This window comes from Spermophilus citellus (assembly GCF_964194105.1).
Source record: "Spermophilus citellus genome assembly, chromosome: 7".
In the NCBI taxonomy this organism is placed as follows: Eukaryota; Metazoa; Chordata; class Mammalia; order Rodentia; family Sciuridae; genus Spermophilus; species Spermophilus citellus.
In genome coordinates, this window is record NC_138188.1 from 163878625 (window position 1) to 163901801 (window position 23177).

The 23177-nt window shown below is 47.7% G+C and overlaps 1 protein-coding gene across 3 annotated transcripts in view; it reads left to right on the forward strand.

Annotated features, from left to right (window-relative positions):
- Positions 1–2208: 2208 nt before the first annotated feature.
- Positions 2209–23177, forward strand: part of TRAPPC10 (trafficking protein particle complex subunit 10) — a 76333-nt gene continuing 55364 nt past the window's right edge. Inside the window, exons 1-3 of one of the 3 annotated variants that reach the window (XM_081300696.1) lie at positions 2209–2434; positions 18322–18403; positions 22691–22826. In XM_081300696.1, coding sequence (XP_081156822.1) covers positions 2368–2434; positions 18322–18403; positions 22691–22826 — 285 coding nt within the window. In that variant the 5' untranslated portion in view covers positions 2209–2367. The remainder of the gene's footprint in view (positions 2435–18321; positions 18404–22690; positions 22827–23177) is intronic. The other 2 variants (XM_081300697.1, XM_081300698.1) reach the window with 2 other exon arrangements.

A 23177-nucleotide genomic window follows, 5' to 3' on the forward strand; every position in this document is an offset into this window, starting at 1 on the left:
TCATTCAAAAAACATAATTTTGCAAGTTACAGAGTTTGGGGTTGACAGGCTTTAAACCTTGGCGTTTTAAATATTTTTACCATTGTTTTCTGGCCATGATTGTATCAGATGAGAAGTCTGTGTCACCCCCACTGTCCTTCCCTTGAAGTTCATGGCCATGTCTTAATTTGCTGAATGCTTTTTTTTTTTAAAGATGGACACAATACCTTTATTTGTTTATTTTTATGAGGTTATGGGGATTGAACCCAGTGCCTCATGCATGCTAGGCAGTGCTCTACCACTGAGCCACAACCCTGGCCTTTGCTGAATGCTTTTAAGATTTTCTCTTAAAATTTTATTCTCTGTATCTCTTTTTTCTGACAGTGATGTGCTTGCATGTGATTTTCTTTGTACGTATCCTGCTCGGGTTTTGCTAAGTTTCTTGATCTGTAAGTACATGTTTTTCACCATTTAAAAAAATTTTTTGGCCATTATTTTTCAAAAAAAAAAAAAATGTTCTGCCCTGTTCTTACTTTATTTCCCTCTGGAACTCCTGTAACGTGAGTGAGGCCACTTAATACCGTCCCCTAGGTCTCCGAGGCGCTATTCATTTTTCTCTAGTCTTTTTTTTCTTCTTCAGATTCTGTGATGCCACTCATCTGTCCTCAAGATTGCCAACTCCATCCTCTGCTACGTCCTATCTGCTGACCATCAATACAGTTAGATTTTCATTTCAGTTAGTGTCCTTTCAGTTCTACGGTCATTTTAAGAAATAGTTTCTATTTCTCTGCTGTGAGTTCCTGTGTCTTCATTTAGCCTTTTGAATGTACTTATTGGAGAGCATTTTGAGTCTTGGTCAATCTCACCTGGCCCTTGGTGGTTGGTTTCTGTTGGCTGCCCTTTGTCTTGGCTGTGGCTTATATTTTCCTGCTTCTTTGCCTGTCTAGTAATTCTCTAGGGTGTACTGGACATTGGAAAATAACAAATATCAGAGACTCTGGATTATCTTCCTCTCAGGAGTCTGTTCCAGTTTGCAGTCCAGTCATTCTCCCTGTGGGCTGGTCTAGCCTTAGTTCTGTGCTGCCCATTGGGTCTGCTGAATGCCTGGGGTGTTTCCGGCCCCCCCAAACGGCAGAACTTGATGTCCAAGCTCCTTCTTTCAGGAGGATCTCTCAGGGTTTGCTGCAGGGTTTCTTCAGGCAGGTGTAGAGTGGGCCTTATTTTAGGGTGGGGTCAGCAACATATGGCTCACAGGCCACATCTGGCCTGTGAATGCATTTTTTTTAAAGGTGGACACAATACCTTTATTTTTGTGTAGCTCTTGAGCTAAGAATGGTGTTTATATTCTTAAAAAGTTGTTTTAGAAAAAAAGAGTCTGACAAAATCTGTACCGTGGCATGTACAATTCTGTGACTTTTCAGAACAAGTTTGCTGGCACCTGGGGACAAGGTCCTTAATCTCTCAGTTAAATGTCCCAGATGTGTTAATGGCATGGACAGGTCTTCCCTGCAGCACTGCTCCCCCGCAATCTTGGTGGCATTTCCAATCTCTAACAGCCACTCCTCCAGGAGCACCGCGGGGTCTCTCAGCCCCAGCCCTCGCCTCCGGGACGCCCGAGGCCTTCTCCTTCAGCAGGCTGCCAGGGTCCCCGCCCGCCTCCCGGCCCGCAGCCTCGCACCCAGGATGCACCCGGCACCCTCCTCGGCAGAGGCCTCCGCTTGCGGACTGGCCCCCGGTCATTCCCTTGCAAGTCCCCGCAGACCTGCCCTCCGTGCCGTGAAAAGCCAGGCTTTATTTCGCGGCCTTCCCAACACGTACCACGCCAGGCCCGGCGTGGCAGGCGAGGGTGAGGGTGGGGACACAAAGGGACCGCCGCGACCCGCGGAGCGGTTAGGGAGCGGACAGCGCCGGGAGCGAAGCCCGGGGACGCCCGAGGGCCGGCTCGCGCCAGGGGAAGCGGGCCTCGGCCCGCGGGGGGCGGGGCCGGGATCTCGGTGGCGGGAAGGCCGTCCCTCGGGTCCCGCCTCCTGGCAGTGACGTGACCTCGCGGCCCAGGGAAACCCGCGAGCGGAGGCCCGCCGGAGCCTGGGGCGTGGGCGCGCGCAGGAGACGCGCGCAGGTGCACGGCCGCGGCGCCCCGGGGCCCTTTCCGTCGGAGGGCAGGCGGAGGGAAGGCCCGCCCCTTTAAGCCGCGCGCCCCGGAAGTGGTCATGCGGCGGCGCCGAGGCCGGAAGTGGACGCGGCCGGCGGCGGCGGGCGGCACGGCGAACGGCCGGCTCGGGAGCGGCCTCGGGGCCGGCGGCGCGGCTCGGGCTCGGGCGCGGCGGGCCCGGCGCGGCCTCGGGGGCCCATGGGGCGCGGGCGGCCGGGCCGGTGAGCCGGACGCCCATGGACGCCCCTGAGGAGCCGCTGCCGCCGGTGATCTACACCATGGAGAACAAGCCCATCGTCACCTGTGAGTGCGGGCGCGGGCGGGGGGCGCGGCCGGGCTCCGGCCACCCCGGCCACTCGGGCCCTGTCGGCCTCACCCGCCCGGCTGCCGCTTCCTGGAGGTGTGGCCGGAGGCGGCCCGGCCTCCCGCTCCCGGCGACCTGCGACCCGCGGGGACGCCTCTCGCCGGGCCGTGGGACAGCGACTGCCCCGGGCGGCCGCTGCCAAGACCCGGGCAGGGAGCGGGGCCGCGGGATCCAGCCTAGAGTAGTCTAGCTGGGTGCAGCCCCCAGCACGCCGCCGGCCAGCGGGTGTCACCTGGTACAGCCCCCAGCGACCCGGGCGGCCAGCGGGTGTCACCCGGTGCACCCCCCAGCGACCCGGCCGGCCAGCTCCTGGTCACCCCGTGCTGTGCCCAGCGGCCCGGCCGACCAGCCGAGTGTCACTCGGTGCAGCCCCCAGCAGTCCAGCCGGCAGCCGTGTCACCCCATGAGCCCGCAGCAGCCCCACCGGCCAGCCCCTGGACACCCGGTGCAGCCCCCAGCGCCCAGCTGGTCAGCCCCTAGTCACCCCTTGCTGCCCACTGCAACCCGGCATCCCTTGCGGCCCCGTATAGCCTCCTGTCGACCCCTGTAGATTCCATTGGCCCCCAACCAGTCCCTTGCGGGCCCGACCTGCCCCAAGTTGCAGATACACTGGCCGGGACCGGGTGGGCCTTTCCAGTGGGCTGGGTCAGCTTGCTCGTGGCAAGCCTCTCAGTTCCGAGTTGCAGGCGCACAGGGAGTGAGAGCACAGGTTGTTCTTGGTAAGTGTTAGGTAGCCAGAGTTGCAGGTGACCAGTGCAACCCCGTTTTGACACAGCTGGTGTTCCCTGTCATTGAAGCTTCCTGCAGCCCTCTGGGCAAGTGCTGGGCACTTTTTCAGAGGAGAATCCTAGGCCTGGTGGTCAGAGGAGTTGTTCCACGTGCCAGGCCCAGCTCAGGACAGCTGAATTGCTATCTCTGTGCCTGTGCTTCTTTTCCTTACATTAAATGCACACACAAAGGAAATGCTTTTTAAAGTATAACTTTAGAAATAAAGACTTTAAAAAACAACGGGCTTGTGGGAAGTGTTGAGATGTTGGCTGACATTTTGATGACTTGCTGAGCAGGATTTCAGACTACAAGTATTTGGATTTTTGACTGTTGACAGCATGTATTTTCTATATATTAATGACATTGTGCAGTTAACTTTTTCCAAGTTCTTTCTATGCTTTGAAAAGAAGCAGAAGGTCTCCTATGTTGCAAAGCCCAGTGCTATGTAGGTCTCCAGAACTCTGCTCTCTCTATTTGTTCCTCTTTCCCCCTTCATTCCTTTTATGAATAAGCATGATCCTTGTAAACTCCTCTTGTTGGATGCCTGAGAAATTGTATAAAGTTTACGTTATTGCTTCCTCTTTACATAATGGATTTTCTTATAGAGGTGACTGTCTGATTTAAAGTTGGAGTCTTGCATAGTTGCAGTAACTTCTCAGAATGTTAACTGAGAGTCTTGCTGGACTCTGCACATTCTGTTGGAGTGGATAGATGTGTCAGAGCTTGTCTGGAGGCCTTGCCACTCCTAGGTGCTTCTTGATTCCTCAGGGAAGGTGAGCTCAGTTCACGTTCAGTTTCAGTGTCTTCCAAATCATGGAAAATTTTCTCATGGAGTGCTGCACGCAGTATGAATGCTGGATAAGCGTTCATTGCAGGTGGGGCACCTACATACCGGATTGTATTTCCTCCTGTTAGTTTGGGAAGAATTTCCACAGGCATTGTATAAATGCCCGAGAGCTCTTACTCTGTTAGGTTTTGCCAGGTCTAAGGGCTAGAATCTGTTATCCTGTAGTCAGTGTTTGAGAAAAGTTTGATGGTCAGTTTTGCACAGGTATGCATGACAAGCAGCTGTGGGGTGCAGTTTCCTTTCCTTCAGCTTCTTGGGATGTGGTGTATTGGTGGAACGTTTTCTGTGTGTGAGTAGCAGAACGAGGAAGTGTTGTACTGATGGAACCGCTGTCTCAGAAGGGCAACTTTCATTCTTTGGAATCTCAGAAAAGAAAGTGGCTTCAGTAAATGTTCAGAGAAAGTTCATTTGAAAAGTAAAACAGATCTCTTTGAAAGTAGAGTTTTAATTAATTAATTAATAAATTTTTAGTACCAGGGATTAAACCCAGGGGCACTTAACCATTGAGCCATGTCCCCAGCCGTTTAAATTTTTTTTTTTTTTTTTTTTTGAGACAGTCTCACCAGTTTGCCTAGTACTGAGCTAGGTTGCTGAGGCAGGCTTTGAACTTGCAATTCTCCTGCCTCAGCCTCCTAGGTTTCTGGGATTATAGGAGTGCACCCTTGCACCTGGCAGTAGAGTTTTTTTTTTAACATGTAGAGCGTCTGACTTCATGGTTCATGCTTGAGACTCCATTCCTACGTGTCTGAGGCTGAAGCATTTGTCCTGGTCTCACTTCATCCCACTGTCGTCCTCCGGCTTTCAGCTGGCTTGTTTAGGAGGACCTGGCCTAAGCAGTGCAGACAAGGGTAGTAGGAAATGCCTGAAGAATTCTACTCAGGGGCCAGTTTACAGCCTTTTTAATATTATGTACATATTATGTTAGTTTGAAGCATTTTTGCTTTAAAATATCTATTTATGTCTTATTTGCAATGTTCTTACTTCACATCTCCTTGAATCCTTAGCCAGCCCTTGAACTCTTATGGGGGCTGTATTTGTTTTAAAATAAAAGCAGTTTATGCTTATTATCAGTTTTTTCCATAGACTTGGAAGATTTTGCTTTAGTGAAAAAAAAATTGTGCTTACCTTTTTGAGAAGTATCTGAAAAGTAACTGGTTCAGGTAAATTTAGGAACATATGGTACTAACATTGTTAGGCAGATGCATGGGCATGAGAAGAATGAGAGATTCTCAGACATTAGGGGTAAATAGAGTAGATTGTTACTTTAAACCTTGCTGAATTATTTAAATACTATTTTGAAGCTGCCTGAAAGTTTTAATACATTTTGATCCATCATTAAAAGATTGTTAACTTTTGCCTAATGGGCTCTGGTGAGGAAAGACTACTTCAGGAGAGGATCCACTTCGCACTAAGGCTAGTTAGAGCTTGTAAATACTGAAGAATGCTTCTGAAACTATTCTGCAGTGGGGCTGGGCGATGAATCACCCAGTCAGAGCAGTTTGAATATCTATTGTATAATTTATTAATCATGAGAATGCTCAATGAACTGAAACAAATCCAGGGAATGCATTTGATCTAAATTTAAGTTCTAGCTTAGATTCCCCTACCCCACCCCAACCATATGGTCAATTCTGTTTCAGAATAAAGACTTAGGTTTCTGACCCAGGACCTGCTAGGAAAGACCTGTTCTTTCTCCAGGTGTCTCATTAATGGACAAAGTCAACATCCTTCCACTGATTTGTGACTTTTCTTTGTTCACTGTTAGGCACGGTGCCTAAGATAGCACATGCTGTCAACTTGGAGTTATATAATATCGAAAAAATAATAGTTCTCTCCATCCAGATGATCTTTTTTTGCTGGTAACATCTTACATTGCCCGTTTCCTTTTTCTGAATCTGTTTTTGGGGTTCCAGATCTGATGTTCCAAATCTTTGCATTTTGACAGGGGAAGAAAGGCAGCACCTGGTTGGAGTGTGGGTTCCCTTGCAGGCTAACCTTTTTGCACTTGAACATTATAATTTTCCTCCAGGTTTGGAGGTGTGGTGCTTGGGATGGAAGCATTGTTTTCCACTGATTTGGAAGGAACTTTTTTTTCTTAATTGGTAAACACACATGTAGGTTTTGAACCATGTAGGCTGAATCATGATTGAGAAGGGGGGAAGCTGTCCTCCAGATCCTGGGCTGCTCTCGGGTGTGTTTGGAGGCAGGAGTAAAGGTATCACCAGAGTGCTCACCTTGTTCTATAGGTGTGGCATTCTGCCTGAGGCTGGTTAGGAGCAATTGTGTCTTCAGGTAGTGACCTTGGCCACACTTGATCTCTGCAGACCTCATCTGTGACATGGACAGTTGGGTCGACTAGTTTAAAAGAAGGAGCGTGTATGAAGCTCTGGAGAGAGTGGCTGGGAGGTAGTCAGTGCACAGGAAGTCAGCTGCTGAGAAGAGACCCTTCGCTATCTGCTCACATGCCTTGGGTTTCAGTGAGTTTCCAGACCACCTCTAGGTTAAAGGGGATACCTGGGGCTTGCATTCATTAAGCAGTTAGGTCTGTTAAGCACTGTATCCCAACAGCTGCCATGGAGTTTTTGTACAGGAATATTCTTTGCCAGTTGATGGGATGAGGTGACTTAGTATGTGTGATCTCACAGGATACTGGTGGATCTCCAGGGCCCACTCTCTTACTGGCTTTGTGCTCATCTGCAGACCAGGAGGATGGGGACCACAGGTCCCTAATTGCCAGCTTCCTGTTTCTGTCCTTTCCTCCTCTACTCCCGCCTTCCTTTCTGCTGTCCTTCCTCTTCCCAAGTCATTTCTCGTCTGGGTCTGTTCTTAACGTGAACTGTAAATCTATTCACGGTTCTTTGGCCTTAGAGAACTTTTGAGTTTAAATTACTGATCAATGACTTTGGAGTTGTTCATGAATCCCTTTTTATCCAACTATAGCTGACGTCCAGTGGTCAGCACGTGTAATCTGTTTAGTTTTGAACTATGTCTAGAGTCTGGCTGTTTCTCTCTCCTTTACTGCTGCTCCCAACTCTTCGGCGTTTTCATCTTCCCAGGACCACTGCCACGGCCTCCCAGCTGGCCTCCCTGTTCTGTCTAGCTTCCTTCCAAGAAGTCCCAGCGTCTGAGCGCTCTGCTCCGCCCCTCCAGTGGCTCATTACCTTCCTGGAACCTCCACAGGACTGGGGTATACCTCAGTGGTGGAGCTCTTACCCCCAGCACAAAGAAGCAAAAATGAAAAACAGAACAAGAGCAGTCTTCAAAGACCCCTTAGACACACAGCCCCCACCCTGTTGCTGGCTTCCTTGCTGTGCCCAGGACCCCTGCAACCTGCATTGGCCTCTGGCCTTTGTCACTGTGTCTCTCGGCCTTCTCTTCTCCTGAGTTCCTGGGACATGGTGGCTCCTGCCTGCCCTCTGGTATCTGCTCAAATGTCACCAAACTCTAGGTCTGCTCTGACCACCTCCCCCACACCACTTAGGTTTGGGATCCCATTGATTTCGCCATCTTGGCTCAGCAACCCCCGACACCAGTGCTTGTTTTTGTGTTCATTGTCTCTCCACCCTAACCCCGGCTGGTGTGAGGCTCATGACTACAGGGACGTTGTCTCTTTGGCCACTGCTGTACTCTGGCACCTTGCACAGTGCTTGGCATGGGCAGGTGCTGAGTAAGATGAGTGAGTGAGCGAGCATTTCTCCAAGGGAAAACCCTGCTGTATGTCGTCCTTGCTTCCATAAGACAGAAGGTTTTGCTACCATAAAATTATTAAGTACAAACAGAGCTTTGTAGAAAATCCTTGGAGAGTTTGAATCCTGATCTCTCTGGTTTGTTTTAGGTAAATTATATGCCCTTAGCTTTTTGACACAGGCACATTCTCTGTTTGGATGTTTTGAATTGAGGAACCCATTAATCCAGTAAAACAAATAGAGCTAACTGGTTGGCCAGAAAGCAGTTTTTTTTTTTTTTTTTGTACTGGGGATTGAAATCAGGGCCACTTAACCACATCCCCAACGCCTTGTTTTTTTTTTTTTTTTTTTTTTTTAATTTAGAGACAGGGTCTCACTGAGTTGCTTAGCATCTCGCTGTTGCTGAGGCTGGCTTTGAACTCATGATCCTCTTACCTCAGCTGCTGGGGTTACAGGCGTGTGCCACAGCCGCTGCACCCATCTGGAGACCAGATTTGCAAGGTCTTAGGAGTTGTGTTTGGTTAGGCTTTTTTTAAACCTCAAGTCAGTAAAATATAACTAGGTGACCAAACCAAGGTACTCTTGGGGCCCAGGAGGATCTTCTGAAGCATCCTTAAGGAGAGGTCATCTGGTGTTTGGAGGAGGCTTTGGACAAAGATACACTTCATATTCTATAAAACTGAACTTGAAACCTTACAAATGCACTAGGAGAACATCAGTCCATCTTTATTATCAAGTGTGGAATCTAGAAGTGGAATTGTTGGATCAAAAGGTGAGAAGTTTGACTTGTGAAACTTTCTTCCAAATGATCCCTGTGAAAAGCTATACCCAGGTTTGACTTCCCTACACTAGGTAGGGGAGAATGCATCTTTTTTATTTTTTGACAGGCTGATGGGTTGTGGGGATAAAAACCCAACTATTATTTGGTAGGAAAAAAGTCATAGTTTTAATGGCTTTATTGACTTTAATGTACATACTATAATTGAACACTACTTTTGGTAAGTTTTTAGAATTCTCTAGTCATCATGACAATTCAGCCTGTTACCTCCAAAAGAATGCTGGTAGAGGTAGCAGTTAATCCCTGCTCTGCCCCAGCTGGGGCACCCCATGCTCCGCGTCTACAGGTTGGTTTCCTAGATATTGTGCGCAGTGCAGCCATGCAGGTGTGGTCTTTGCATCTGGCTGCTTTCACCTGCGGAGTTTAGGTGCACGCAGTGCACTGCTGTCAGCATGCCTTCTGTTACTGCTGAGGAGGATTCCACTCTATGGCTGTTCCTCAGCATGGTCATCTTGTCACCAGTTGATGGGCACTTGGATTGTTTCCACTTTTTGGCCTTGTGAATAATGCTGCCATGAAAATTTGCTTGCATGTATACCTGCGTTTTCATTTTTCATGTGAAGATTCTTAGGGGAGAATGGCTGTGTCACATGATAAGGTTATGTTTAACTTTTTTTAAAAAATATTTTTTGAGATGTTGGTGGATCTTTATTTTATTCATTTATTTATATACTTTTCAAGGTGGCTGTCCTGCTTAACATTCCCACTGCAGTCTAGCAAAGATTCCAGTTTTCCCATATCCTCAGTGATAAGTTGTCTTTTTATTTTTTAACTATTATCATCTTAAGAATATAAAGTGGCATCTGCTTTAAGTTTTATTTGTGTTTCCCTAAATGCTGTATTCTCTTCAGTGAAATGTTTATTCAAGTCTTTTTCCCATCTTTTAATTGCATTTAAAAAATTTTTTTTGTAGTTGTAGATGGACAGAATGCCTTTATTTTATTTGTTTATTTTTATGTGGTGCTGAGGATTGAATCCAGTGCCTCACGCATGCTAGGCAAGTGCTCTGCCACTGAGCTACAGCCCCAGACCTTAATTGTATTATTATTGACATGCAAAAGTTCATTTAATTTTTCTGGATGTATGTCCTTTTTCGGACATGATTTGAAGATTTTTTCTTTTTTTCCCAGCTTGGTTTGCCCTTTCATTTCCTTAATGGTGTCTTTTTGAAGTGCAAACTATTTAATTTTTGACAAACCCTTAATTTTTCTTATAGTGCTTTTCATGTCATACATAAAAACTCTCTGGTCAGGATCAGTGGCTCATGCCTATAATTCCAATGACTCGGGAGGCTGAGGTAGGAATATTGCAAGTTCAAAGCCAGCCTTGACCACTTAGTGAGACCCTCAGCAACTTAGCAAGACCCTGTCTCAAAATAAAAAATATAAGGACTGGGGATGTAGCTCAGTGGCAAAGCACTTCTGGGTTCAATCTTCAGTGCCCTCCCTGCCCCTAAATAAAACCCAAACCAAAAAGCACTCTTTGTCCAACCCAGTGTTATCATAATTATTTTAGTGTGTCTGTGTCTTTTGTCCATGAGGTTCTTTTTATAGATTCATTAGTAGTTTGACGTCTCCTGAATTCTGGGTTACCTGTTTACTTGTGCTGCCTTAACGTTTATGAGGTGAGGCGAGACGTGCCCTGGTGAGTTGGAAGGGCACTGTATTCATCCTGCTTGTATCAGTTTCCTAGGGCTGCCATAACAGAAGTAGTACAAGTTGGGTGGCTTAAAACAACAGAAATCGATCCCCCACCCCATCCTGGAGGTGGATGGCTGAAGTCAAGGAGCCTCTGTACCTCCTGGGGTTCCCAGCAACCCTTAGCATCCCCGACCCGTGGCTGGTCACTCCGTTGTCTCATGGCCACCTCCTCTCCCTGTTTATTTCACCTTGTGTTTTCTCTTTCTCCTATACTTGTCACTTGTCATCAGATTTAGGGCCTAGGACAGTATGTATCTCTAGGTAATCTGGGATGATCACCCTGAACTTGATCCCATCTCCACAGAGCCTTTCTCCAAACGAGGTCATGTGGACACCCAGCTCTGAGGGTCCGCCCCTCAACCCCCTCTGCTGTGGTGTCTCCATCCCCTGCTGAGCGTCAGTGGCTAGCATTCACCAGGTGTCAGTTTTACATGCTGCTTCTGCTTCTGTGAATTTGTCCTTCCCGACCTCTTGACCAAGAGTCCGTGTTCCTCCTGGCTTTGGGGCTTTGGATTCTTCTGGGTGTTGACACTGAGTGGAATTGCCTCTTCTGAGAAGAAGAGCAGCCCCTTCTGCACGCTCTTACTTTTTCCCTGTGGAAATAAATGCCTTTGTTCGGTCTTTTTTGGATATCTATTACATGGTATTTCCTTTCTCAATATTATTTTAGACTCTTGTTTGCAAATTAAAAAAAAAAAACATGAGTAGGGAAATAATGAAGAAACTAAAATCAGTTTTAGACCTTGGTTTCACCTGAGAGCATTGTATGTTTGGAAAGTTTTCCTATTTTCAGCTGAGAGCAGTTATTAGGTCATTGCATACATTTCAGAGTTGAAGTTTTCAGCAAAGCCTTAGAACTGAGAACAACCCATTTGGGTGATAAAATCTGGAGCACACCAATTGTGGGCATTTTAGTTCACCTGGACCAATCAATAAGCTTTTAAACAAATAGAGATGATTTAAAAAATAAGCTTTTAAACATCAAGTTTGACAATGGGAGGGCTGTCTGAGATTATTTTGAAGTTATTTTGAAGAGCAGAGGGCCAGTTGTGCTCTTGGTGACCGTGGTTATCAGTGCTTAGTAACCACAAGGGCCAGCTCCGAGAGGTTTGGCTCTCCTCCAGCATGGGCTCACCAGTGCTCAGGGAAGTCAGACTCCATCTGCCCACAGGCACAGGCAGGTCTGTCCCTAAAACTAGCCCTCAGAGACAGCCTTTTCCAGAGAGTTAAGTAAAATGGAAAATCACTTTTAAATTTCATTGAGGGGCTGGGGTGTGGCTCAGTGGTAGAATGCTCGCCTGGCATGCACGAGGCACTGGGTTCGATCCTCAGCACCACATAAATGTGAAATAAAGATATTGTGTCCACCTAAAAAAAAAAACTTAAGAATAAAAATTAAAAATAAAATAAAATAAATTTCATTGAGCATTCTAAGAACTCAAACTCACACTAGAAATTCTTAGTAGTCTTACTCATTCCAAAATGCAATTTGGAGTCTGAAAATTTGCCATTACTCCTGCTGTAGGATGTCCTATCCTGTGGGGTCCTGGTTTGATTGGTGTGTCACATGAGTGCTGAGGCATTTTCACCACTTGAAACTGTACCAGCCCCTGTTCCATGCCAGGCACTATTGTGGGTGTTTGGTGGGGCTTTACCTGTGAGCAAAGGTCCAGCTCTCACAGAGCTCTCCTCCTAGCAGCCAGTGAGTTGGGCAGTCCCTGCCTCATTCTATATTATTTTGGAGCAAATTTCAGACATCATATAAATGTTTATGATAAAGGCACGTCATAACTGTATCTGCTGTACACTAAATGTTTGTGCCCCCTCCAACTCCTATGCTGAGACCCCAGCTCCCACGTGATGGCATTTAGGAGGTGGAGCCTTTGGTTACATTAGGCTAAGAGGGTGGGAGCCCTTCGTGATAGGATCGGTGGCCTTGTAAGAAGAGGAGAAGAGGTGCTGAGTCTCCCACTACTACTACTCCATCTCATGGAAAGGCCAGGTGAGATGCAGTGAGAAGGTGGGCATGTGCAAGCCAGGGAGCAGGCCTCCCAGCAAGTGGACCTGCTGACACCTTGGCTTGGACTTCCAACTCTGAACTGTGGGAAGTGCATTTCTGCTGTTGAGCCTACCTGTCTGTGTCACTTTGTTATGGCATTTGAGCTTAGAATATGTCTCTAGATAAGGACTTTAAAGACATCACTACCAACTTTTAACATACCCAAAATAATTCTTAACGTGAACTATTCAATGTTTACATTTCCCATTTGCCTTAACCTTCCCAACTTTGTAAACTAGCGTTCAGACACAGTTTTTATGCAGTCAGTTCCCTGCTCCTCCTGTGGCTTGCCATGTGCTATAGGCCACCTTGTCTCGGCTGCTCCGCTGCTGCTGAGTTCCTTTTGGTTCTGCACGCTGTTCAGTGGTGGTGTGTCTGATTGGTTTTCCATTCCATCCTTAAATGTTGCAAGATGGTGATATTGTAATTTTGGCATTTTTCATTTGTTGGTTGGAATCTTGCTACAGAAAGGGTGTGTGTGTGTGTGTGTGTGTGTGTGTGCGTGCATGTATATATGCATGCTTACTGCTTACAGTGTTTGGTCACTCAGTAGTGCAGTGGTGCTGCACACTTGATCTTTCCCCAAAATGAGCTGGTTCACTAGCACCCTGCAGTGGTGATCGGGTGGCTTTTTTAAAGGGTCACAGAATTGCTGGGTGTACTTGAGGCTGTGGTGGCGGCTGTCTCATTGTGTGCATGTTGTCGAATCTTTGGCTGCCGAGAGCCTCTTTCAGGCTGGCTTCAGAGGCTGGTTCTCACTGTCTGGCGTGGCAAGTGCCCCAGCTCACTTTGTACGTTTCCTGCCCCAGTCCACAGTCCGCTGATTGTGCAAGGAGCCCTGGTTCCTTTTAGGGAAAGCAGTATTTTAAATTAAAATCAAAGACTGGGGTTTCATTGAACTACGCTGTCTTTTATATTTTCTTGTGCACTGAAAAATCTCAGCTCTCGATGGACTTGGGGTGATTGGAGGTTCTCAAGCTTGAGTTGTGTTGGAATCCCCTGGTGGACTTGTTAGATGCCTGGAGTTCTGCACGACCAGGGCTGAGCAGGGTCTGACCAGTGTGTGACCAAGGCCAGATGATGACTGTGCTGCAGATCCAGGGAGCCACCATGTAGGGTGCCACACGACCGCCTAAATGCCTTGCCCCGCGTTGCACTCAACATGTGCTGGGCTGTATGGCATACTCCTTTTCACAGTTGTGTAGAGCTCCACCGTGTTGTAGCAGTTCTGAGGTCTACACTGCTAGTCCCCATTGGTACATTTGAGTTGTTTTTCATTTTGCTGTTTTAAATGCCCTGTGTCAGACAGCCTGTGCTGGCAGCTGCCTTCTAGCATGCGTTGGGATAGAGCCCTGCAAGAAGGCTGTGGTCTGTGGTAAATGTTAAGAGTATTTTGCTAAAGTGCCAAATTCTCCTCTTTCATGTCTGTACTGTTAGGAAACTGTCGGGAGGTGAAGGGTAATCTGGATAAAGTGGTTTGAAAACGCGTCTGTCCATAGCCAAAAGCAGGGCACACCTGGAGCAGGCGGGGCCTCTTCAGTGTCACGACTCCTTCCAGCTGCTACAACACTCCTGTTTTCTTTTGTGTAATTTATGTAAACTGTTAAATACTGATCCTTTGGTGTTTTTCAGTTTGGGTACATTTATCCAATCTTTTTCTTTTGAAAATTTTTAGAATTTTAAGTGAACTCTGGTCTTAGAGGGCTGGAGAAGATGATGGTCATCTCCTTGGATGGACCTCTGAACCTCCATGGCATGTGTGCTCAGTTGTCCCTCAAGTTAAAAGAGAGAGGACTTTGGGGACCTGGGGATGTGTTTCAGTGGTTAAGCACCCCTGGGTTCAATCCTTGGTTACTAAATAAATAAATAAGGACTTTGGGTTTGGGGACTTTATATCTTTTTTTTTTATTGGTACCAGGGATTGAACTTGGGAGCACTCAGCCATTGAGCCACATCCCAGCCCTATTTTGTATTTTATTTAGAGACAGGGTCTCACTGTGTTGTTTAGCGCCTTGCTTTTGCTGAGATTGGCTTTGAACTTACAATTCTCTCATCTTAGCCTCCCAAGCCACTGGGATTGCAGGCCTGCACCACCACTCCTGGCTGGGACTTTATATCTTTGTCTCGTCTTTATGTGTCTGTCGTAGTCCCTTCTCTGCAAATTCCCATAGCATAAACTCGATGAGCACTAATGTGCTGTGCTGTTTTCTCTTGGTCACCCCTGGGAGAGAAGAACAGAGGGAGGAAGAGAGAATATACGTGTGTGTGTATGCAGGGCTGAGGATCTGGAGGAGGAGAAGCAGAGGCCATGTAAGGACCAGGAGGAAGGCCAGGTGGGTGGGCATACATAACTAAAGCCAGTGACAACCGGGCAGGTCCCCTGTGTGTGATGGAACATCGTGGCATTCCAGCAGACCCGAGGCTGGGGTCCGTGACATCAGGCAGCCAAAGGAAGAAGATCCCCATCTCACTGACTGCAAATGGCTTCTTAACATGAGGTCTTCTTTAAACAGTGGAGGGCTTGTGTTTCTTCTTCCACAGGAGCTTCCAGTGAAGTGGGGCAGTGTCTGAGTAAGAGACAGGGGTGACTTGGCCTTGCTTCCTGCTCATGCAATCTGGATCCTTTTTTTAGGCGCTGTTTCTCCTTGCTTCCCACCCAGCCCCAGATGTGGAAGGCTTTCATACATATACTTCAGGAGGACGCTGGTGTGGGGGTTCCCTGCTCCATAGTTATGTGTTCAACATTAGTTTTCCCCATGACAGAATTCCCAGTTTGAAAGATTAATTTTCATTATGGTATTGACATTGGGCATGAATTACAGCAAATCCACACTGTACATTATCGAATAGGCCGAGACAACTTCCCAGTTTGTGACCTCAGAGGTTTTTTATTTTATTTTATTTGAAATTCTGTCTTCCCGAAAGCTGATGAGGAGCAGTTAATGAACATGTGGTCTCTGAGCAAGCAGGGGCGGGCTTGGGCTTGAAGATGCGCCCTCCATAGTGACGTTTCCAAACTTGAGGACACAACCTAAATTGGATTGCAGCTTGCGTTCAGCAGCATGTTTGAAGAGTTGCCGTCTCTGCAGAGTCTTCTGTTTAGCGCGTGTTAGATAGATCACATATTTCATTCTGCTGTTTGTTATTGAAGGGCCACTCGAGGCCTGATCCCACCACCACACTGCTTCTCTGAGTCCCGACCAGGGGCTCACCCAGCCCTGGCCGAGAGCTTCAGATGTGAAACGCTTGTTGCCCCTCACCTGTGCAGGTTCTGTCGCAGACCAGAGCTCTGGTCGACCCTTTCCTTCTGTATGGGGCAAGCTTGTGAGGGTTATCAGACTCTGTGTACGTGTTCCTTGTGTACTTATGTGACACTGCATGGCAGGGACTGTGTGTGCGTGTGTGTGTGAGTGAGGTGTTATACAGAAAACTAAATAAAAAAGAGAAAGCTTCCATGTGGTTGGTTTAGTTTCCATCTAGTGAATAGTAAAGATTTTTATATATCTATGGAAACCTTTAATGAGGCAATAGAAATTGGCAAAAAATAAACTTGAAGCTGACAGAAGAGGTGTTTTTGGTTTCTGTTTTGTTTGGTTTTGGTGGTGCTGGGGATCGAACCCACGGCCCCAGCATGATAGGCAAATGCTGTGCCATTGAGCTACACACCCTGGTGCTAAAGATTTTCTCACTGAATTGATTTCTGAGATGACTGCCAAATAAATGAACAAGATGAAAGTGCTAAGTGAAAATATAAAAATTATTTTTATCTCCATAAAAATGTAGCAGCAGCAGCCCTTTTACCACTACTCTAGGTTATATCTGCACATCCACTGCTCACTCGCCCTGTGGCCTTGCTGGGGAGCCGTTTTTACTTTCTGCTTTACATCTGATCCCCGAGGCACTAAATCCCCAAGCTTACTGTGGAGAGTAGGCTGTCCCTGCCCTGGGTGACCCCATGGTGTACAGGACGGCGGCTTTCAGGCCTTGCTTGCCCCGAGTGACTGCATGTCATAAAGCAGCAGTTTGCCATGTTACTACATTTTGAGTACAGGTGCCAAGGTAGAAACTTTACTACACCTTGTTTGTACAGGTGAGCCACCTGGTGCCCAGCCCAATCATAAGGCACAAACTGACCAATGACTTATTCATGCCAAAAAGAAATTACCATCTGTGAACTTATTAAATAGGAGTCCGTGGGCATGTGGCATGTCAGGTCCCATCAGACACACAGAGGTGCCAGCCACACCAGATGTAGCCCCTTGTGTAAGAGGAGAGTGCCTCACGCTGGCGTGGCAGGTGTGGACTTGTCACATGGCCACTCCTCAGGATCCTTGCCCAGGAAGATGGCCAGAGCCACCTCTCCCAGGTTTCAGTTCAGCCTGTCTCCCCTGTGGCCACACAGCCCACTTACAGCTGACACCTCAGTGCTGCCCTGTGTACCGTGTGTGGTCACCTGTGTGACTTTCTGCATCTGTGTCAGCCCTGCCTTCACTTCTAGCAAGGTCTTTGAATCCTGTGGCTGTCTTAGCCTTTCTCAGCCTTTCTGTGACCTGTTTGTCATCAAGTGAAGTGTGATGCATGACTTGAGTTTATTGATAATAGAGGTTAAGATTGGAATAGAATGAAGACCTCGTGATGCTGGGGTCACTGTTACCAAGTGAAATCACGAGTACCCAGTTCAATGAAGTGGATAAATGGACCGAGTATGTGAATTTATTTTTATTTAGTAAATTCTGACATTGTGAAAAGACACAGAGGTGCCCTGTCTCTTTTGATGGCATGGCTAGCTCATGACCCTTAGGCAGCTGGTCAGTGGAGGAGCAGGACAGGGACTGGACAGTGAGGTTCCCAGTGCCACCCCAACCACTCCACTCATATATAGAGAAATGACCTTTCTTGACAGGAGAGTGAAGTGGACATAGCTTTCCTATGTTCGTACATGAATACATGACCAGTGTGACTCCATATCGTGTACAACCACAAAAATGGGAAGTTACACTCTGTGTTTATGTGGTATGTCAAATACTATCAGGTATAACTAAAAAGAACAAAAAAATAAATAAATGAGCTTTCTCTCTGCAGTGACTTGACATCATCATGTGGGTTTTTTTTTTTTAGAGTTTTTTTAGGTTCATGATCACAAAATAAGCAAGTGTATTAATGGTCTACATCAGTTTCTGATGACTTCTTTAGATCAGTATAAAGGCAGTTATGAAAATGGTTTTGCTTAAAGAGGACCTTCTGAGTGTAACAGTTTTAGCATCCATTAAAGGTTATGCCATCATTTCTTGAGAGAAGTAAATGGATTTTTTGGTTCTGTAAAGCTAGGATGAAAGAGCTGGGTGTGCAGTGTGAACCTGCACGTCCCTGCTGTAACCATACCTGCCGTGGGCTGGCTTTGCGCCCCGACACAGCCACCTCTCCAACCTTGCTTTCCTGTCTGTGAGTTGTTTCCTCCCAGGAGATCCTGGCCAGGGCCAGGTGAGAGGCTGGGGGGTGAGCACTGCAGCTCCTGCTGGCGTTGGGGGACGCTGGAGTTACTTGGAGGAAGGCGTCCACATTCATCCCTTGGGTTTCCCTTCCCACGTGGAGTTTTCTGGCTCTTACACAGTTCCGAAGGCTGGAGAGCACAGGGCTGGGGGCTGAGCAGCTCCTGACTTCATGGCCTCTGGCGGTGTCTTCCTGATCCTTGTTCTCCTGTGGAGAGCCCTGGCCATCTCATGGAGGTATTGAGAGGTTAAGTTCAGCTGTATGTGTTAAGTGTTGGATGTTTTTGAGATTAGTCATTTAGAGACACAAAACAATCTTGTTTGTGATGTCTTTTTACTGAAAAAAATTGCCCAACAATACACTTTGATAAAAGCATGTTTTGTCTATATTTACCCACCTACAAGTGCCATAACTGGATTTCTCTTCATTCCGTTGTAGGTGCTGGAGATCAGAATTTGTTTACCTCTATTTATCCGACACTGTCCCAGCAGCTTCCCAGAGAGCCAATGGAGTGGAGAAGGTACAGTGCCTGGGTTTGGGCTGTAGCCCCACCTGCAGTTTCTGGGTGTGGGAGCAGGTGAAGCAGCACAAGCGAGGGCCTCTGTCATCAAGAATGGAAGGGCTTCCCCTGAGCTGCATCTTACTGTTGAAGGCATTGGACGATGCTCTGTAATTTTTGGGGTGCTTGATCCTTGAGCATTCTAGCCAAGGGCTGTGCTTTCTAGCTAGCTCCAGCATGATTTTCTTAATGAGACATTGGATGGCAATTTTTTTTTTTTAAGTTAAAGACTAATGTTTGTAGGAATGACTTGTGATTCTTTCTGGTGAATCACAGTATCTTGAAGGTACAGGCAGCTTGCTGGGGAGACATATACCCCTTAGCAGCTGGGCTACCAGAGCTTCTCACCAAGCACCCGTGTACTTTCCTTAAGGATAAGAAGCTATATGAAAAGATGTTACTTAGAAATTAGAAGGAAAAATAGAAGAGAGGCCTGGTCACCTGTTCCTGTAGTTGGCCTCTTGAGTACACACAGGTCCCATTGTCTACGGACTTGTCCAGAGGAAGTCATTGGCTGGGAATCTTCCTGGTGAGATATTATTTGTGGAAATGTTTGGGTTTTTACACATCAGTAAGGTAACCTGATGTAGTCAGGGTGCATCCTGACCTCCTGTTGTTCCCCCGTCCCTGTCACTGTGGCTTTTGTGTGGTGTTCCTCTCTGACCATTGGTTTTGCCTATCAATGTGAAAGGCTCTCTGGTGACTTGCCCTGGCCCTCAGGCATGTAGTCTGGTTTCTGTGCCTGATGATGGTGTCTCAGTGTTAGTGAGCCTCAGCTGTACTGTGGGCGTCAGGAGTGCCGCGTGAGAGAGGATGTTCTTAGAGAAAGCACGTTCACATGCCGGGAGGCCCAGTGGCTGAGAGAGAGAACACTTCAGCCAATGCAGAACTTAATGCCTAAAGAAGCGGAGTAATTGTGCAGGATTTCAAATAAGCATGTGTTATTGAACGTTCAGGAAGATACAAGAAGAAAGGGATGTTTGTGAAGCAAGATGGAGGTAATGAGGGAAAGAAAACTGAATGGAGAAGCCACTTAGACTGCATATGTTGCCATTTCTGCACCTTCTTAAAAGCCCTCTAAATGAGAGCCAAGGACTGCACCGTTGGACCCACACAAGGATGGTGCCTTGGCCCTTTAGTACTACCAGAGGAACGCCACAGCCTGCAGCTCCCACAGCGAGCAGAAAGTCACTTGGCTCGCAGTTCTGGAGGCTGCAAAGGCTGAGATCGGGTGGCATCTGCCGAGGGCCTTCTACTCTGTGCTAATGGGGTGGAAAGATCCCACAGGGAAGACGGAGAGGCAGAGGGCCAGACTCTTCTTTCCTAAGGAACCCACACCTGCAGCAGTGGAACTGCTGCCAGATAATGGCACCGTCCAGTCCCATGCAGCGGCTCCTACTCTAAGCTCTTCTTGAGGGTCCCACTCTTCACACTCTTGCAGGTTTCCAACATATGAACTGTGGTGCACATGTACAGACCATAGCAGAGAGAGAGAGGGGACAACAGCAGCTGAGAGATGTGGACACATCTGTGGGAGAAGGAGGAAGATGGAAAGGTTGGGAAAGAAAAGCCAAAAGAGCTGAGCCCCAGCCTGGGTTCATAATGCATGACCAAGTGCAGAGTCTTGGCAGGCAAGGGCGAGGCCCACTCTGGGAAGTAGGCTGGCAGAGGTGTGGACAAGGAGCACAACCCAGGTGCCCACCCCATCCATCAGTGGCATCCATGCAAATGGCTCTTGCCTTGCCTCAGCAGAAGCCTGAAGGACCTTCAGTGGACAGAGAGGCTCCCGACCCATGGATGTGAGGCCCTGCAGAAGTCAGGGAGAGGGGCCATTCTAAGACTAGCAGCTAAGTTCTGAACAGCTCAAGCCCAGGGCTAGGAGGTCTACAGCCAGACCGCTCCTGGGCAAGAAGGTGGAGAGTTTATCTCAGGAAAAGTAGTGGCCTGGGAAAGACCGATGGAGTGCCCATCAAACTCAGGAGTCTTAGGTGAGGGATATCCACCTGAAACATCAGAATGGGGCCTTACTAGGAGTAAGTGTCTTTGAAGGTATACGTAAGGTAAGGCTCACTGTGAGATCTTCCTAGGTTAAGATGGACCCCAAATCCAGGAGGTGTCCTTATAAGAGACAGAAAGGAAGAATGCAGAGGCACATGGGGGAGGTGGAGATGGAGCCACAAACCAGGGAATGCCCAGAGCTGTCGGCAGCCCCCAGAAGTTGGAAGGGAGACAAGAAACCTCCCACATAGACTCAGGGGAGCTAAGCCTGCTGACTTTTGATTTTTAATTTCTGGCCTCCTGAAGTGTGAGGCAGTAAGCAAATGTTGTTTCAAAGCCCCCAGCTCCATGGTAATTTGTTACAGCAGCACTAGGAAACTCAGACAGAAGGAAGGCAGAGACGGGCAGGACAGGCAGCACCGTCGTAGGGTGTGTGTGTGTGTGCACGCGCGCGAGTGTTCCAAAAGCTTAATAGTGTATGTTATGCACATATAACTTTGGTAAAAAAATGGGAATTGATTAGATCTTAGAAATAAAAATATTGAAACAAACCTTATCAGATGCACAATAGCTGTCTAGCTGAAGGGCCAGTGAGCAGGCTGGAGACGGAGCTCGGAAGACCATGGCCCATGCTGCGCAGGTGGGTGAGTGGAGAGGGCAGCTGGGACAGAAGGGAGGGGAGACTGGCAGAACCAGTACCAGGAGTGTCCCAGAAGCAGACCAGGACTCTGCAATAATCCCTGGATGTCACATAGTTGAAGAGAAAATGAACACCGAGCCAGGAGACTGGAGGAAAGCGAGGAAGAGCCAGATGTGTAGTCTCTAACTGCATCTAAAATGCAGTATGAGGTCCAAAATTAACAGCAGTCGTCTTGAGGTGGTAAGGGAAAATGCTCTGAACTAGGGCTCATCGTTCATGCTTTAGTGAGAGGGAGAGCTGAGCCAGAGCTTCTCGAGGTCTCGGGCTGAGAGTCTCCTGCTCCTGGCCCTGGGCGACCCCAGGGACCTCTGCTTTTAGTGGGGAGGTACTGCAGTAGGCGGCAATGTTCACAGACTTCTCTAAGATCAGAAGCTGTACTGGCCTCTCTGAGTAACTCGAGGGTGCGTCCCACAAAGAACACCAGTGTTAGTCTCAGAATGTAACTGTAGACAAGGTGTATGTGGTGTGTTAGAATATTTAAAGTAAAAACTTGCTGGAGTGGGGATATAGCTAAGTGGTAGAGCGTTTGCTGAGTGTGCATGAGCCCTTGGTTTTGACCCTCAGCACAGCAAAAAAAGAAAAGAAAAAAGTGTTGAAAAAAAACCCGCCGTGGCTGTGCACCGTGGCCCATGCCTATGATCCCAGTTACAGGAGGCTGAGGCAGGAGGATTGCAAGTTTGAGGCCAGCCTGGTAACTTATCACCCCATATCCCCCAAAAGTGAAAATGTAACCAAAATAGAAATAGATGGCTAAACTTTGAAGCTGGCAGAACAGAAGAATGGAAGAAGAGAACTTGATTATCCTCACAAAGGATGGGGAAGATGGAGAGCTTGCAAATAGTGAAGGCACCCTTTCAAGCAGAAGTGTAACTGTGTTGAGTATGATCGGCTTCAATTGACTAAACCCAGAGCATCCCTAGACTGAATTAAAAAAATCCAGCCGTAGATGTTTCAAACACAGCTACCGAGGTGGAAAATAAAATGCACAGGGAAAAGACACATGGTGCTTAATTTGTTTTTTAGGCATGAGCACAGCAGCCTCCTCTCAGGACCTTAGGTTAGCTGTGTGACTCATGGGATTTCTCTTTGGCTTCTTTCTTGGGCTGAGGAAAAAGGGGAGGTTTGTGCCACTATTTTATTTGAGCTCTGCAAGAAAAGCCTGTTCTTTATCACGAGGTAACTCTGCTCCTTGGGTAACACAGGTTGCCCCCGAGCACCAGTGCTGGTGCAGTTGACTTGTAGAGCTGCCCTCGTTTCCTCTTTTCCAGTGACTTCGGGGTGGTTGTCGTGCGAGAGCTGTCTCGGGCTGTGGGGCCTTGGTGGAGTGGGACCCGTCAGGGGAGCATTGCTGTGTGTGTTCTGCAGCAGCACTTAACGGGAGGGAGCGTGGGTGTGTGTGAGGTGCTTCCAGTGGTTCTGCACAGAACATTGGTCATGCTCATACTGTATTTGCTTCTGAACTCATAGATAGGATCGAATTATTTATTGTTGCATCCCTGCTGAACCTTGTTTAGTTGTTTTCTCAGTTACTTTTTAAAAATTGTTTGTAGATCCTATGGCCGGGCTCCCAAGATGATTCACCTGGAATCAAACTTTGTTCAGTTCAAAGAGGAGCTGCTGCCCAAGGAAGGAAACAAAGCTCTGCTCACTTTCCCCTTCCTTCATATCTACTGGACAGAATGCTGTGTAAGTATTGGTTCAGGGAGAAGAAGATGTTGGGAGTGGGCTGAAGCCCCGTGGGTGAGTGTGGAAGTCCGGTCTGCCTTTCAGGTCGCCTCTGCACTGTGGTCTCTCATCTTCATTGCTTTGCGAGATGCATGGCTGTGTCCTTGGGTGTTTCTGCTCCTGGCCAGTGTGCAGCACTCTGGGATCCCAGTACATCTCAGTTCCCGTGTTCCCTGCTGGTGCAGTCTCATGGTGCCTTGGGGCCATCAGGTTTGATCTGTTTGAGCTATGTTTAATTCTTACTTTAGTGCCCCTTTCGCGACCCTCCCCCTTGTGCTGTCCTTGGTGACCGTCGTCATCTCATCTGCTTAG